Here is a 14,295-nt window from a genome sequence, read left to right as displayed (position 1 = left end):
TAGCTTCCTGTGCCACACAGGGAGATCAGTAGTGGGAGGTGCTCAATGCTACAGACACCTGCGATTGAGACTCGATTGCCTCTGCTTCCATCTTCAGACTTTCTCTCATTCACCCCACCGATTTTTATCAGCAAACTTTTTGGGGGCCATTTCATTTGAATGCATTTTCTTTTTCATTGAAACAAATATCTAACAAGTGGATGTTTTTAATGGCAAAAATAATTCTCACTTTGACAATTTCCAGCACTCTGTATTTATTTGACTTTGTGCAACAAACAACCCAAATATAAAGCCTTAGATTAACAAAAGAAAGCTTATTTTATCTTCAGTCAACGTTCATGACGTAAGTTCAGTTAGACCATGAAAAACAATGGGAATTTTCTACTCTGAAACAAACACGTAACATTAGCTGAAAGACACCAAGGGCCGGATCCAAGCCACCCTGCCTTAGCAATGTTTACACAATATCTTCGTTTACCCACTATGTTTAGGCCTACATACTACTGCATAAATATTGCCCTGTGCATTTGATTGAATCAAGCCCAAAGTCTCTAAGCGATTCTTGAACTTAAATTAAACATAATTGATATCTAGTAAATTATCATAATGGTTATGAAGCGCTCTACGTGTCCCCAAACGGAATGCTTTTCTATGTAATGATTACCTATCTGTGGTCACAGGCCTGTGACTGGCACTGGGAGGAGATCTCTTTGGCAACAAAACATCATGAATCACATTTACTTTGGAACCACTTGAGGACTACCAAACAAATGAAAAATCAAAAGACATTAAGTGGCTTTCAGTTCACTCCATTATACCCAAGCATTTTTAACCTCAATGTCTGGCTCATCAGACCTGCATTCAAATACTATTTGAAATCAAATAGTTTGCTTTCAACAGTCTGGGGTGTCCAGTGAGTGGGGTTTGCACTTTTGGAACATTTCAAATGATTTCAAATTGTATGTGAATCCAGGTCTGTTGCTTATACACACCCCAAACTTCAGCTGTAACAAAGTGTTATGGAATGGCCAACACTTCCCATGGTAATCCAGCATTCATTGTCTGTGTTTCTGGGTAAAGAGAGACGTTTTCATCAAACCTTGAACAGGAGATTACTGACTACAGCAAATACTAGCAGAACAAATTGTCTCTACTTGAAACAGCAGTGTTGCCTCTCTCAGTGCTGTTTTCTGTGCAGAGCAGTTTGATGGCTCCAACGCTCTGTGGTGTGGAGGGGGTTGTCCACTTGTCTCATTCACCCCTGGTGTTCAAGTCCCCCATAGGCATAGAAAGAATGGGTTGTTACAAATCAGTCACCAAGGAAACAACGCCATGTCGCCAGTCCAGTCCCCATGGAAATTATCCATCGCTGGTTGAGGGCACAAGAGTTTAAGTGACATCAGGCGTGAGACTTAGCATCCTGTCTCAGAAACCCTTTATCAGTTTCAGGTGCATTTCACCTCAGAAGTTGGAGCAGAGATTGCTTCTCTACGGTCTCTGGTTGAAAATATGCATGTTGGGAGTCAGTACCCAACCCTTCCTATCTGCTAGCGATCTTTGAGTGGATGACTCTGAGAAACATGGGGAACCAAGCAAAAATTGCAGTGTCCTTTTTGTGTTCAGATCCCTGCCAGGGCAATACAGAGAGTAGGTTTTTGGTTTATTTATTTAACTGAAGAGTCTTCATCTTGTTGACTGTGTGAGAGAGTAAGAGAGGGGTATGTTAATTGAGTGCATCTTACCACCCTGTTCCACAGCTTAAGAACAAATTTGAGTTAATTTAAATTGTGTTTTTACGTTTGAATACGATTTGGTTTAACACAATGGAATTAGAACTAGTTTGAGTGTATTTTAACCCAGGGAGGGGTAGAAACCAGTGTTGCCAACTTAAAGTCGCTATATTCAGTGAGTTTTCAGACCCCCACAGCAACTTTTATTTGTCAAAGTGCCTAGCGACAAATTAAGCTACTTTTCAGGCTGCCTTGGAGATGAGTTTTGATACCCTTTAGTGACTTTTCCCACTAAATAATTCCACAAACGAAAGTGAGAAAAGCTGCCTATGCAACAGAAGTCACAGCAACACCGCACACACAGGTACAGAAGCATAAGGGGAGGGGGTGTGCAGCGGGAGAAGGGGAGAAAATGTCATGGTAACAGCAAAACATCATCTGGCGACAAATCAAGCAGCCAATAGGAATTCTCGCAAAAAATATTGTTGGCAACACTGGTAGACAGCATACAAACCAGATTGGTGGCATTATAAAGCATGTGATTATGTTGAACTGTTTAAAACTGACCCCTCAAATGGCAGAATAAGAAAAATGCCATAATAAAACCATTAAATCTGACCCCCATAAAGCTGTTAAAAATCCCTGCTTCAGGTGTAGAGCGCCTTAATAGAATATGGGCATGTTAAGTGCTATGGGAAGCCGTCAAGAATGGGATGGATCCAGCAAGAGTGTGTGTGTTTGTGTGCGCACGTGGTAAGGAATCAGAAAGTAAGGATAGGAGGAGGCTGCAGCAGAGTCACTGGTAGGAAGGGTGTGGGGAGGAGCGGGATAAAAAGCGAGAGGAGGAAGGTCATGACTCTTCGTTGCCCGAGTCTTCCTCGTCAATTAAGCAGTTCCCCTCCTCTCCGGCTATCTGGCACCCAGCTTCTGCATCATCTTCATCTTCCTCGTCATCCTCTTCAATGTCATCATCGTAGAGGTCGTCGTAAAGCAAGTCCGAGCTGCTGTCGTGGGAAGGCACTTTGGTCTGGATGCAGTACTCTGCCAGCGTGGTAGGGACCTTCACCCCATCCCGCTCCGCCTCCACTTTAGTGGACACTACCTGCTTCCTGAGAGAAAAAATAAAGAGAGGGAGAGAGCACAACCAACAGTAAATACAATGTCAGACAGACGGGTAAAAGAGAGTAAGATTCCAGGTAGAAAATTAAGTGATTGACTGCACTGAATTTGCATGTTTAGTCGTGTGTGTGAAGGAGTATATTGTTGTTTTCATTGTGTTAAAAGACAGAATTTTAGGTACCTGATGATCTCAGCATACTCTTTGTCCTTGCCCTTGCTGTCTCTCCACTTGCGGAACATAACAGAGGCATCGACATTGGCCGGGGAGAAGGTGTTGGGCTCGTTCAGCAGAGAGATCACACTCAGTAGGATGGTCCTGAATAGACATATTCATATACAAACAGTACACAGAAAAGGTCACAGGTGAGTACATCTGGGCCGTGTTCACTAGGCATGTCAGGGGTACGTTCAGTTGATTAAACATTTAGCTGAGTTTTACAATAGTATGTAGAGACATCCTCCTGAAATGTTGCGCACCATTCTTCAACTTTTAGGTATACGGTGCATTTGGAAAGTATTCTGACCCATTTACTTTTTCCACTTTGTTACGTTACAGCCTCATTCTAAAATTGATTAAATAGTTTTTCCCCCCCTCATCAATCTACACACAATGCCCCATAATGGACAAAGCAAAAACAGGTTTAGAAATGTTTGCAAAAGTATTAAAAATAAACTGAAATATCACATTTACATAAGTATTAAGACACTTCACTCAGTACTTTGAGGCAACTTTGGCAGCCTCAAGTCTTCTCGGGTATGACGCTACAAGCTTGGCACAACTATATTTCTCCCATTCTTCTCTGCAGATCCTCTCAAGCTCTGTCAGGTTGGATGGGGAGCGTCGCTGCACAGCTTCTCAAGGACATTCAGAGACTTGTCCCAAAGCCACTCCTGCATTGTCTTGGCTGCGTGCTTAGGGTTGTTGTCCTGCTGGAAGGTGAACCTTAACACCAGTCTGAGGTCCTAAGAGCTCTGGAGCATGTTTTCATCAAGGATCTGTACTTTGCTCTGTTCATCTTTCCCTCGATCTTGACTAGTCTCCCAGTCCCTGCCACAGCATGATGCTGCCACCACCATGCATCACCATAGGGATGGTGCCAGGTTTCCTATAGGAGTAACGATTGGCATTCAGACCAAATAGTTCAATCTAGGTTTCATCAGACCAGAGAATCTTGTTTCTCATTGTCTGTGAGCCTTTAGATGACTTTTGGCGAACTCAAAGCGGGCTGTCATGTGCCTTTTACTGAGGAGTGGCTTCCATCTGGCCACTACCATAAAAGCCTGAATGGTGGAGTGCTGCAGAGATGGTTGTAATTCTGGAAGGTTCTCCAATCTCCACAGAGGAGCTCTGTCAGAGTGGCCATCAGGTTCTTGGTCACCTCCCTGACCAAGGCCCTTCTCCCCTGATTGCTCAGTTTGGCCAGGCGACCAGCTCTAGTAAGAGTGTTGGTGGTTCCAAACTACTTCCATTTAAGAATGATGGAGGCCACTGTTCTTTGTCCTTCAATGCTGCAGATATTTTTTGGTACCCTTTCCCAGATCTGTGCCTTGACACAATCCGATCTCAGAGCTCTATGGACACTTCCTTTGACCCCATGGCTTGGTTTTTGCTCTGACATACACTGTCAACTGTGGGACCTTATATAGACAGGTGTGTGCCTTTCCAAATCATGTCCAATCAATTGAATTTACCACCGGTGGACTCCAATCAAGTTGTTGAAACATTTCAAGGATGATCAATGGAAACGGGATGCACCTGAACTCAATTTCAAGTCTCATAGCAAAAGGTCTGAAAACTTAAGTAAATAAGGTATGTTTTTTTAATTTATTTTTTTAAATCAAGTCTAAAAACATGTTTTCGCTTTGTCATTATGGGGTATTGTGTGTAGATTGATGAGGATATTTTTTAGAATAAGGCTGTAACGTGAAAAAGTCAAGGGCTCTGAAAACTTTCCGAATGCACTGTATAGAGAGCAATAGTAATGGGCTCCCGAGTGGCACAGCGGTCTAAGGCACTGCATCTCATTGCAAGAGGCATTACTATAGTACCTGGCTCGAATCCAGGCTGTATCACCTCCGGCCATATTTGGGAGTCCCATAGGGCGCCGCACAATTGGCTCAGCGTCATCCGGATTTGGCCGGAATAGGCCGTCATTGTAAATAAGAATTTGTTCTTAACTGACTTGCTTAGTTAAATAAAGGTTAAAAAAAAATCTAATTGTGTATTTTTAAGGCACTAACGTAGGCTAACTCCGCCATGGCTTGTTGGCCAAAGCCTATGGGGAAATTGGGTTTATCAAGGGTTTTTGGATAAATTACGAAAATAAAGTCTGTGGTAACCACAGGCTTAGGAGATCTCATACGTTTTTGTTCTATGAGAAACTCATCAGCTAATATCACTTTTTGTTCATTTTGAAGCATTTACAGTGCATTCGGAAAATATTCAGACAGAGTATTTTACCTGACATTCTGGGTGGGGTTCCATCTCTCAGAGGGTAGCTCTCCGCTTTGTGGGTCGTCAACAGGGGGGTGAAGGATGGAGATACACACTTCCCCATTCTGTAGACAAACAACAAGTTACTCTCCACAGCAAGACCAACAATTGCCCATAAACTCATAAATCACATAAAATCAAGACAAACATACAATGTGGTATACATCACCTCATATATGTTTGGGTGCCACATCTTTGTGAGGAAACGGAAAGTAGGTGGAGAGTAGGGGTAGTCAACTGGAAACTTCATGTGTGCCTGGGAAATGAGAGTCAGTGATGTGTGAGGGAAGGAATACTCTGGCTTTTCACAAATAGTGTGTCGCATATCGACACCCACTGGAGGGTTGTGGCAAGTTCTTCCTGGGTGACAGCTTAAGACTCAGTTGTAACGTAAAATATTGCAATGTTTATTTATATGGTCAAAAAAACTATGGAAAGGCTAAAAAAGTGTGTTTGTATATACTATAAGTAACGCTACTGTTTGGATTCTTGTTATTTTATTTATATACTCTATAGACTAGTTAGCTATAGGTCCCAGATCAGGTGTATTGCCCACAGACATGACAGAAGAAATCCTCCCTCACCTTGAAGTATCCTCCCTCATAAAGTGTGTTGGGGGGTCCAAATATGGCCACCTCCCAGTTGTACAAGTCAGACTCTTCTACTGGGGTGATGCGGAAACCCTCCACTGGTTCCTCTTGGAGAGACTTCAGTTCAAGCATTAGTGCCTTCTGAGAGCTTGGCATCTGCTGCTGTGCCATGGTGACCCAGTGGCAATGAAGACTGGCTGAAAACCGGACGACCCCGTTTGCACTCGCTCTTTGGAAGCTTTCCTAAAAGCCAGTCAAATAAATCAGGACCAATTCAAATTGCTCGTCCCAACAACCAATAGCTGGTTGTCATATAGAGGGGCTGCAAGCATTACCCACCAGTGGTGGCACCACGTTTAGTTGGTAGCTAGGTTAGCTAACGTTATCCATCCAACTGTGCAGCCTGCTCTAAAAACGTTTGCTAGCTAGCTACAGTAGCGAGGTAAACAAAGCGACAAACTGCGGTTAGCTCTGTTGACAGTTCTGTAGATAATGAGGAAGCTACTTTTGGTAGAGACTAAAATATTCCTATACGGTTTTATGACGTGACAAATGTTTTTAACGCCGCATATTCCTCAATCTGATCATATATGTTATTATTTTATCCTGGCGGGAGGGGGTGCCGTTAACAAATTATCTTCTATCGAAACGTTCAAAATATAGCTTGCTAGCGTCTTTGATCTCCAACCAGTTTAACTTGTGTAATAATAAATTAGACGACAAAGGGTGTTTCTAAAATGTTGCCCATGTCATTCGTCCGTTCTCTGTCGATAGGTGTGTACCGTCTCGGCACGTCCAGCGGGTTGTTTTCAGTCATTTGTTTGTGTGCGCGAGCATAGCAAGCTTCTCCACTAGAGTCAAACTCAACGAACGTTTATGATTTAGTTTTAAAGCCGTCCGACAAGCATAATCTCTTTAAAATAACTACAGTGATATAAATTAATCCAAGTGTGTAAGAACTTCATTTTCTCTCTCTCGTTCCTCACTTCGCAGTTTGCTTTCAACAGATTCCAGTGCACTTGCTGCCTCGCGCCATACCTGTGTGAAGCTAGCCAATTCTTCTTCGATGAGGTTTAAGGGCGGTTGGCGTCCAATAAATGTTGCATTACCGTCACCTACTAGACTGGAGTATAACTTCCTTATTTTGCCTTAAAAAAATAAGAATACAAAAATAAACACCCTACACTCACTAAAAACCCACCACCCTACTCCACTATTTAAATATATTTAGACCTACCTCAGGCCACTTAACACACCCTGTAACTCTTCTGACGTCAAGTCTTGCACACTCAAATACCTCTGCAGCTGCCACCACAACCTCAATTTTCTGTGACTTACGTTCCATCCCTGCAGTACAGTTGATAACCATTGCTATAAATGCAAAAAAATCTAATCTTACTGAAACATGTACTGTATCACTTGTTACTCACACCACTCCTCTCAGGATCCCTCCCCCTATTTTCTGAACTGCCTCAGCATAGGACAACTTCTGCTCTACTCTAACCCTGGAAACCTCAATCTGCCTCTCTCACACAGGACATTTCTGATCTCCAACCCCATGGGCACCCCTACAATTAACACATACCACTACTTTCCCCAATGCTACACATTCCTTTGTCTCATGCCCTTCTGCACACTTCCCACACCTCCCTCCTACACACTGCTGCCACATGCCCATACGCTTGACACCTGTAACAACGTAATGCTTTTGGCACAAAATCTCGTAAGGGATAACATATATCTAACATCACTTTGTCGGGCAAAGACTCAACATCAACTCAAAAGGACAGACAACAACTCTTCTGTTTCGCCACCCTGTCTGCGTCGCACCAAACGACAAGTATCACAAACACTGGGAATCTTCCCTTTCAGTTGGTCAACTTTCACATTTACCCCTACCCCAGTAATCACTCCTCTCAATGGCACCCTTTCCTTGACAACAAAACAATTCACCTCCCTTGTCCCCATTCGTTTAACGCGGTGCGCCTGCTCCCTCTGGCCAGCAGAAACACAAACAATTATCACAAGACCACTTCTGGTTACCGTCACCGATTGCACAGGACCGAACTCTGTTTTCAGCCACCCTGAAACCACAAATGGATCAGCCAAAAGGGTCCACCTTTTCAAAAAATGTCACTCCTACGGTCACAGAGTCATCTTTATCCTGACCCTCGGTGCAAGCATCTAGCTCTGACAAATGTCACCACACCTAGCACCTCCGATACTTCGCCCTCTTTCACTTCCATTTCTCCTCCGGTCTTCGATCCGGCGTACAGCTCACTCTGCTTACACTTTCTACCATTCTTCTTTAATAAATAATCTCCTTACTGTGCTGAAGTGTGTGGTGATTCACAGTTTACAACATTTCTAAATCCTCCTATCTAACTACTTCTGAGAAAATAAAAAAGAGCCCTACTAACTTCTAATAGACCCTCTCCCATCCCCCAAAATCCCTTCCAAACCTCAATGACCCTACACTTCAATCTTTCCCTCGCCAACATGCTTACAACAATATAACAACACATGCTCCACTGTTTCATCGACCATACACTCCAGACACAAACCATTCACATGCTTGCCAACCAGATGTAATGACGAGTTCAATGTACAATGTTAGCGCAATCGAGCAAATACCACCTCTTCCTTCCTAATCTGAATTTTGAATCTTGGTCCACCAACCTTTCTTTGGAGGGCATATAAAGGCTCTGATCTTACATTTGGCCTCACCTCTACCCACATTAATATCAATTATATCTTGTTTCAAAGCTCTTTTGCCTAACTAGTCTACAATTTCATTCCCTTCCACACCCAAATGTGCTGGGACCCAGCAGAATCTCACTACTACACCCATTCTCTCAATTCTCCATAATTACATGAATACCTCCAATAGTAGGTCACTCCTATTAGATTTACCAGATTATAAACTATTCCATACAGACAGAGAATCTGAGCATACTATAATTCTAACAGGTTGTATGTCCTTCGCCCACTGGAGGGCAACTACTATTGCCAACAGTTCAACGGAGTATACTGACAGTTCATCTAGTCTTCTACATATCTGCAGATCAAATTCAGGAACGCAAACGCCTGCTCCTCTGTACCCAATATCTGGGTCCTTGGATCCATCTATGAAAAGCGGTAAAAAAAAGCATAAATACTTTTACCAATGTAATTGTCAACCAGTTTCCCTAAATATCACTGACTTCTGACCAATCTTTCCTTTTCTCTACCAAGGTTAGATCAAGAACAGGATCTGGGAGTAACCATGGAGGAAAATCCCCTATCACCACAGAAGGGCCAACCTCCAACTCCCTCAAACCACTCATCAGCAAGCTTTCCAACCAAAATATAGTCCATCAACAATTGTCTATTAGCACCCATTCATAACCAGAGACCGAGCACATAAGATTCAACACCTTCTTACACTTGGTTTCAACATTTATGAGATGATCTGTCCATGTGCAGTTGAAGTCTGAAGTTTACATACACCTTAGCCAAATACATTTAAACTCAGTTTTTCACAATTCCTGACATTTAATCCTAGTAAAAATCCCATGTCTTAGGTCAGGTAGGATCACCACTTTATTTTAAGAATGTGAAATGCCAGAATAACAGCAGAGAGAATGATTTATTTCAGCTTTTATTTCCATCATCACATTCCCAGTGGGTCAGAAGTTTACATACACTCAATTAGTATTTGGTAGCATTGCCTTTAAATTGTTTAACTTGGGTCAAACATTTCGGGTAGCCTTCCACAAGCTTCCCACAATAAGTTGGGTGAAATTTGGCCCGTTCCTCCTGACAGAGCTGGTGTAACTGAGTCAGGTTTGTAGGCCTCCTTTTTCGCACGCGCTTTTTCAGTTCTGCCCACAAATTTTCTATAGGATTGAGGTCAGGGCTTTGTGATGGCCACTCCAATACCTTGACTTTGTTGTCCTTGAGCCATTTTGCCACAACTTTGGAAGTATGCACCCCCACAACATGATGCTGCCACCCCAGGGCTTCACAGTTGGGATGGTGTTCTTTGGCTTGCAAGCCTCCCCCTTTTTCCTCCTAACATAACAATGGTCATTATGGCCAAATAGTTATATTTTTGTTTCATCAGACCAGAGGACATTTCTCCAAAAAGTATGATCTTTGTCCCCATGTTCAGTTGCAAACCGTAGTCTGGCTTTTTTAAATGGCGGTTTTGGAGCAGTGGCTTCTTCCTTGCTGAGCGGCATTTCAGGTTATGTCGATATAGGACTCGTTTTACTGTGGACATAGATACTTTTGTACCGGTTACCTCCAGCATCTTCACACAGTCCTTTGCTGTTGTTCTGGGATTGATTTGCACTTTTCGCACCAAAGTACCTTCATCTCTAGGAGACAGAACGCGTCTCCTTCCTGAGCGGTATGACGGCTGCGTGATCCCATGGTTTTTATACTTGCATACTATTGTTTGTACAGATGAACGTGGTACCTTCGGGCATTTGGAAATTGCTCCCAAGGATGAACCAGACTTGTGGAGGTCTACATTTCTTTTGATTTTCCCATGATGTCAAGCAAAGAGGCACTGAGTTTGAAGGTAGGCCTTGAAATACATCCATAGGTACACCTCCAATTGACTCAAATGATGTCACTTAGCCTAACAGAAGCTTCTAAAGCCATGACATAATTTTCTGGAATTTTCCAAGCTGTTTAAAGGCACAGTCAACTTAGTGTATGTAAACTTCTGACCCACTGAAATTGTGATGCAGTGAATTAATCTGTCTGTAAACAATTGTTGGAAAAATTACTTGTGTCGTGCACAAAGTAGATGTCCTAACCGACTTGCCAAAACTATAGTTTGTTAACAAGAAATTTGTGAAGTGGTTGAAAAACGAGTTTTAATGACTCCAACCTAACTGTATGTAAACTTCCGACTTCAACTGTATATCGCTCATTGAACCATAGACCCAAATATGTATACTTAGAAACCCTCCTCATAGGTTGTCCATACAGAAACAACTGTATATTATCAGCAACTTTCTTCTTCGAGAACAACAAGACTTCACCACTGACAATTTAAACCCCAGTCAATCGACCATCTTTCAACATCCACTATAGCTTGTTGAATAGATTTGATCACGAGACATTCCCTCCCCTCTTCCAAATAGTTCCATTATCAGCATATAGGGAAGCCCCAACACCCCTACCTCCATTTGAAAACCCACTGTTAATCGTAATGTTGAACAAAATAGGACTCCATAGGCATCAGATAAAATGGATCCTATTTTAACTTTGAAAGAGGGATTAAATAAGGCCAAAACCCAGTTATATAATCTCGCACCAATACCAAGTTTTCCCATGTTAATCAGTAGGCTTTCTCTCCACTTAGTGTCATAAGCCTTTTCAATGTCAAAAAAGACCGTAGCCATTCCTTCTTTCATGACCACAGTTTTTTCAACTTCATTGCTCACCTGCTTACACCTGGTTTACTAATGCATCCAAAGTAGATCTACCTTTACGGAATCCCCTTTGACATTGACTAACTAAACCTCAATGTTCCAGGAAATATGACAATCTGTTGACTATCCTCTTTTCCATCAGTTTACACAAATTAGAGGTCAGTGCTATTGGTCTATAACTTTCAGCACATGAAGGGTGCTTACCAGGCTTTACATAAGGTAATATTACTGCACGTTTCCTACCAGAAGGTATAACCCCCTCACTCCAAATCTTATTAAATAATCTCAGGAGAACATGTATGACCTCATCAGGTACAGTGGGGCAAAAAAAGTATTTAGTCAGCCACCAATTGTGCAAGTTCTCCCACTTAAAAAGATGAGAGAGGCCTGTAATTTTCATCATAGGTACACTTCAACTATGACAGACAAAATGAGAAAAGAAAATCCAGAAAATCACATTGTAGGATTTTTAATGAATTTATTAGCAAATTATGGTGGAAAATAAGTATTTGGTCAATAACAAAAGTTTATCTCAATACTTTGTTATGTACCCTTTGTTGGCAATGACAGAGGTCAAACGTTTTCTGTAAGTCTTTACAAGGTTTTCACACACTGTTGCTGGTATTTTGGCCCATTCCTCCATGCAGATCTCCTCTAGAGCAGTGATGTTTTGGGGCTGTTGCTGGACAACACGGACTTTCAACTCCCTCCAAAGATTTTCTATGGGGTTGAGATCTGGAGACTGGCTAGGCCACTCCAGGACCTTGAAATGCCACTCCTTCGTTGCCCGGGCGGTGTGTTTGGGATCATTGTCATGCTGAAAGACCCAGCCACGTTTCATCTTCAATGCCCTTGCTGATGGAAGGAGGTTTTCACTCAAAATCTCACGATACATGGCCCCATTCATTCTTTCCTTTACACGGATCAGTCGTCCTGGTCCCTTTGCAGAAAAACAGCCCCAAAGCATGATGTTTCCACCCCCATGCTTCACAGTAGGTATGGTGTTCTTTGGATGCAACTCAGCATTCTTTGTCCTCTAAACACGATGAGTTGAGTTTTTACCAAAAAGTTATATTTTGGTTTCATCTGACCATATGACATTCTCCCAATCTTCTTCTGGATCATCAAAATGCTCTCTAGCAAACTTCAGACGGGCCTGGACATGTACTGGCTTAAGCAGGGGGACACGTCTGGCACTGCAGGATTTGAGTCCCTGGCGGCGTAGTGTGTTACTGATGGTAGGCTTTGTTACTTTGGTCCCAGCTCTCTGCAGGTCATTCACTAGGTCCCCCCGTGTGGTTCTGGGATTTTTGCTCACCGTTCTTGTGATCATTTTGACCCCACGGGGTGAGATCTTGCGTGGAGCCCCAGATTGAGGGAGATTATCAGTGGTCTTGTATGTCTTCCATTTCCTAATAATTTTTCCCACAGTTGATTTCTTCAAACCAAGCTGATTACCTATTGCTGATTCAGTCTTCCCAGCCTGGTGCAGGTCTACAATTTTGTTTCTGGTGTCCTTTGACAGCTCTTTGGTCTTGGCCATAGTGGAGTTTGGAGTGTGACTGTTTGAGGTTGTGGACAGGTGTCTTTTATACTGATAACAAGTTCAAACAGGTGCCATTAATACAGGTAACGAGTGGAGGACAGAGGAGCTTCTTAAAGAAGAAGTTACAGGTCTGTGAGAGCCAGAAATCTTGCTTGTTTGTAGGTGACCAAATACTTATTTTCCACCATAATTTGCAAATAAATTCATTAAAAATCCTACAAAAAATCCTATTTTCTGGATTTTTTTCCCTCATTTTGTCTGTCATAGTTGAAGTGTACCTATGATGAAAATTACAGGCCTCTCTCTTATTTTTAAGTGGGAGAACTTGCACAATTGGTGGCTGACTAAATACTTTTTTGCCCCACTGTAGATGCTTAAACATTACAAAGCACAACTGATCATGACCTGGGGCTGTATATCTACAGCTTATTAAGGTTGAACGCATCTCATCTATGGTAAAAACAGCATCCAAAGAAGAGTCAAAAGTATCCTTTTTCTTATACCCATTAACACGAGCATTTAAAATCTCAAAGTAACCCCACTATGTACCCTAACAAATGTCTTCCCCAACAAGTCCGATTTTTCTTTATCAGTTTCGGCAATTTGTTGACCCAAACCTGGAATTTGAGTCAAAATTTGAACTTGCTTCTTTCAGTTATCTTCTTCAACATAGACTATACATCCCCCAGCTCAGTACCCTGCCTATTGTAGAGCAGAACTGTTTCCATGCATTTCTCTTGACAGACTTAATGACCCTACGTACTAAAGCCCTCTTCCTTTGGAAATCAAGTAGATTCTCAGGAGTCATATTGCTATGCAACACTCAACACTCTGTAAGCCCTATTTCTTTCTCGAATAGCTACAGCGCACTCTTCAGTCCACCAAGGAACCACCTTCCTTTTTTCCCCACCCACTTCACTCACTGGCACATATACATTCGCAGCACACAAAATCAGAGCTGTCACATAGGCCGCACAAAGACAGCTCTCCAACAGACTTTGAGGCAATGATCACCAAACTTTTCCCAGTCTGCTTTATGAAAGCACCATCTTCTGAACGGTACTCTACCTGGAATAGTAACATCAAAGTTCATGAAATCAGGAAATGATCACTTCCAACAGTAGAATCATTCATTACCTTACATTCACACAGATGCAATAGAGTTAGAAGCCAGTGTGAGGTCCAGGCAGGATGTAACCCTTCTCACAACATCGACTCTTGTACCACATCCATCGTTAGGACACACTAATGCTGGTTTCCATCATATCTTCCACAATAGTACCATTAGCATCTGTATGTGTGCTTCCTCATAAACTATGCGTATTAAAGTTGCCATACCATATCTCTCTAGAGCCCAATTCTCCTGATATTTCATCAAACATTGCTA

The 14,295-nt window shown here is 42.3% G+C and overlaps 1 protein-coding gene across 2 annotated transcripts; it reads right to left on the bottom strand.

Annotated features, from left to right (window-relative positions):
* Positions 1-237: 237 nt before the first annotated feature.
* On the bottom strand, positions 238-7,293 carry LOC120063089 (ubiquitin-conjugating enzyme E2 R2). Of its 2 annotated transcripts, XM_039013238.1 has the most exons (7): positions 7,171-7,293; positions 6,972-7,081; positions 5,928-6,176; positions 5,513-5,599; positions 5,311-5,408; positions 3,031-3,165; positions 238-2,839 (listed from the first exon to the last, which is right to left on the bottom strand). In XM_039013238.1, the coding sequence occupies exons 3-7, from the start codon at positions 6,102-6,104 to the stop codon at positions 2,581-2,583; spliced, it is 756 nt and encodes a 251-aa protein (XP_038869166.1). In that variant the 5' UTR covers positions 6,105-6,176; positions 6,972-7,081; positions 7,171-7,293; the 3' UTR covers positions 238-2,580. The 2 variants fall into 2 exon arrangements, with proteins under 2 accessions (XP_038869166.1, XP_038869165.1); XM_039013237.1 differs by lacking the exon at positions 6,972-7,081.
* Between the last annotated feature and the right edge of the window lie 7,002 nt (positions 7,294-14,295).

This window comes from Salvelinus namaycush, chromosome 18 (assembly GCF_016432855.1).
Source record: "Salvelinus namaycush isolate Seneca chromosome 18, SaNama_1.0, whole genome shotgun sequence".
Taxonomy (NCBI): domain Eukaryota; kingdom Metazoa; phylum Chordata; class Actinopteri; order Salmoniformes; family Salmonidae; genus Salvelinus; species Salvelinus namaycush.
Note: the sequence above shows the minus strand (reverse complement) of the source record. Positions and strands in the feature narration are given on the sequence as shown.

Bases quoted from the DNA above. Each gene is read 5' to 3' on its own strand.
- LOC120063089 (XM_039013237.1), bottom strand. From the start codon at position 7,278: ATGGAACGTAAGTCACAGAAAATTGAGGTTGTGGTGGCAGCTGCAGAG. The intron at 6,177-7,170 runs GTAGGTCTAAAT...ACTGGCTTTTAG, and splicing joins GGTGTGTTAAGTGGCCTGAG to GAAAGCTTCCAAAGAGCGAG. The intron at 3,166-5,310 runs GTAAAATACTCT...ATGTCTATTCAG, and splicing joins AACCCCACCCAGAATGTCAG to GACCATCCTACTGAGTGTGA.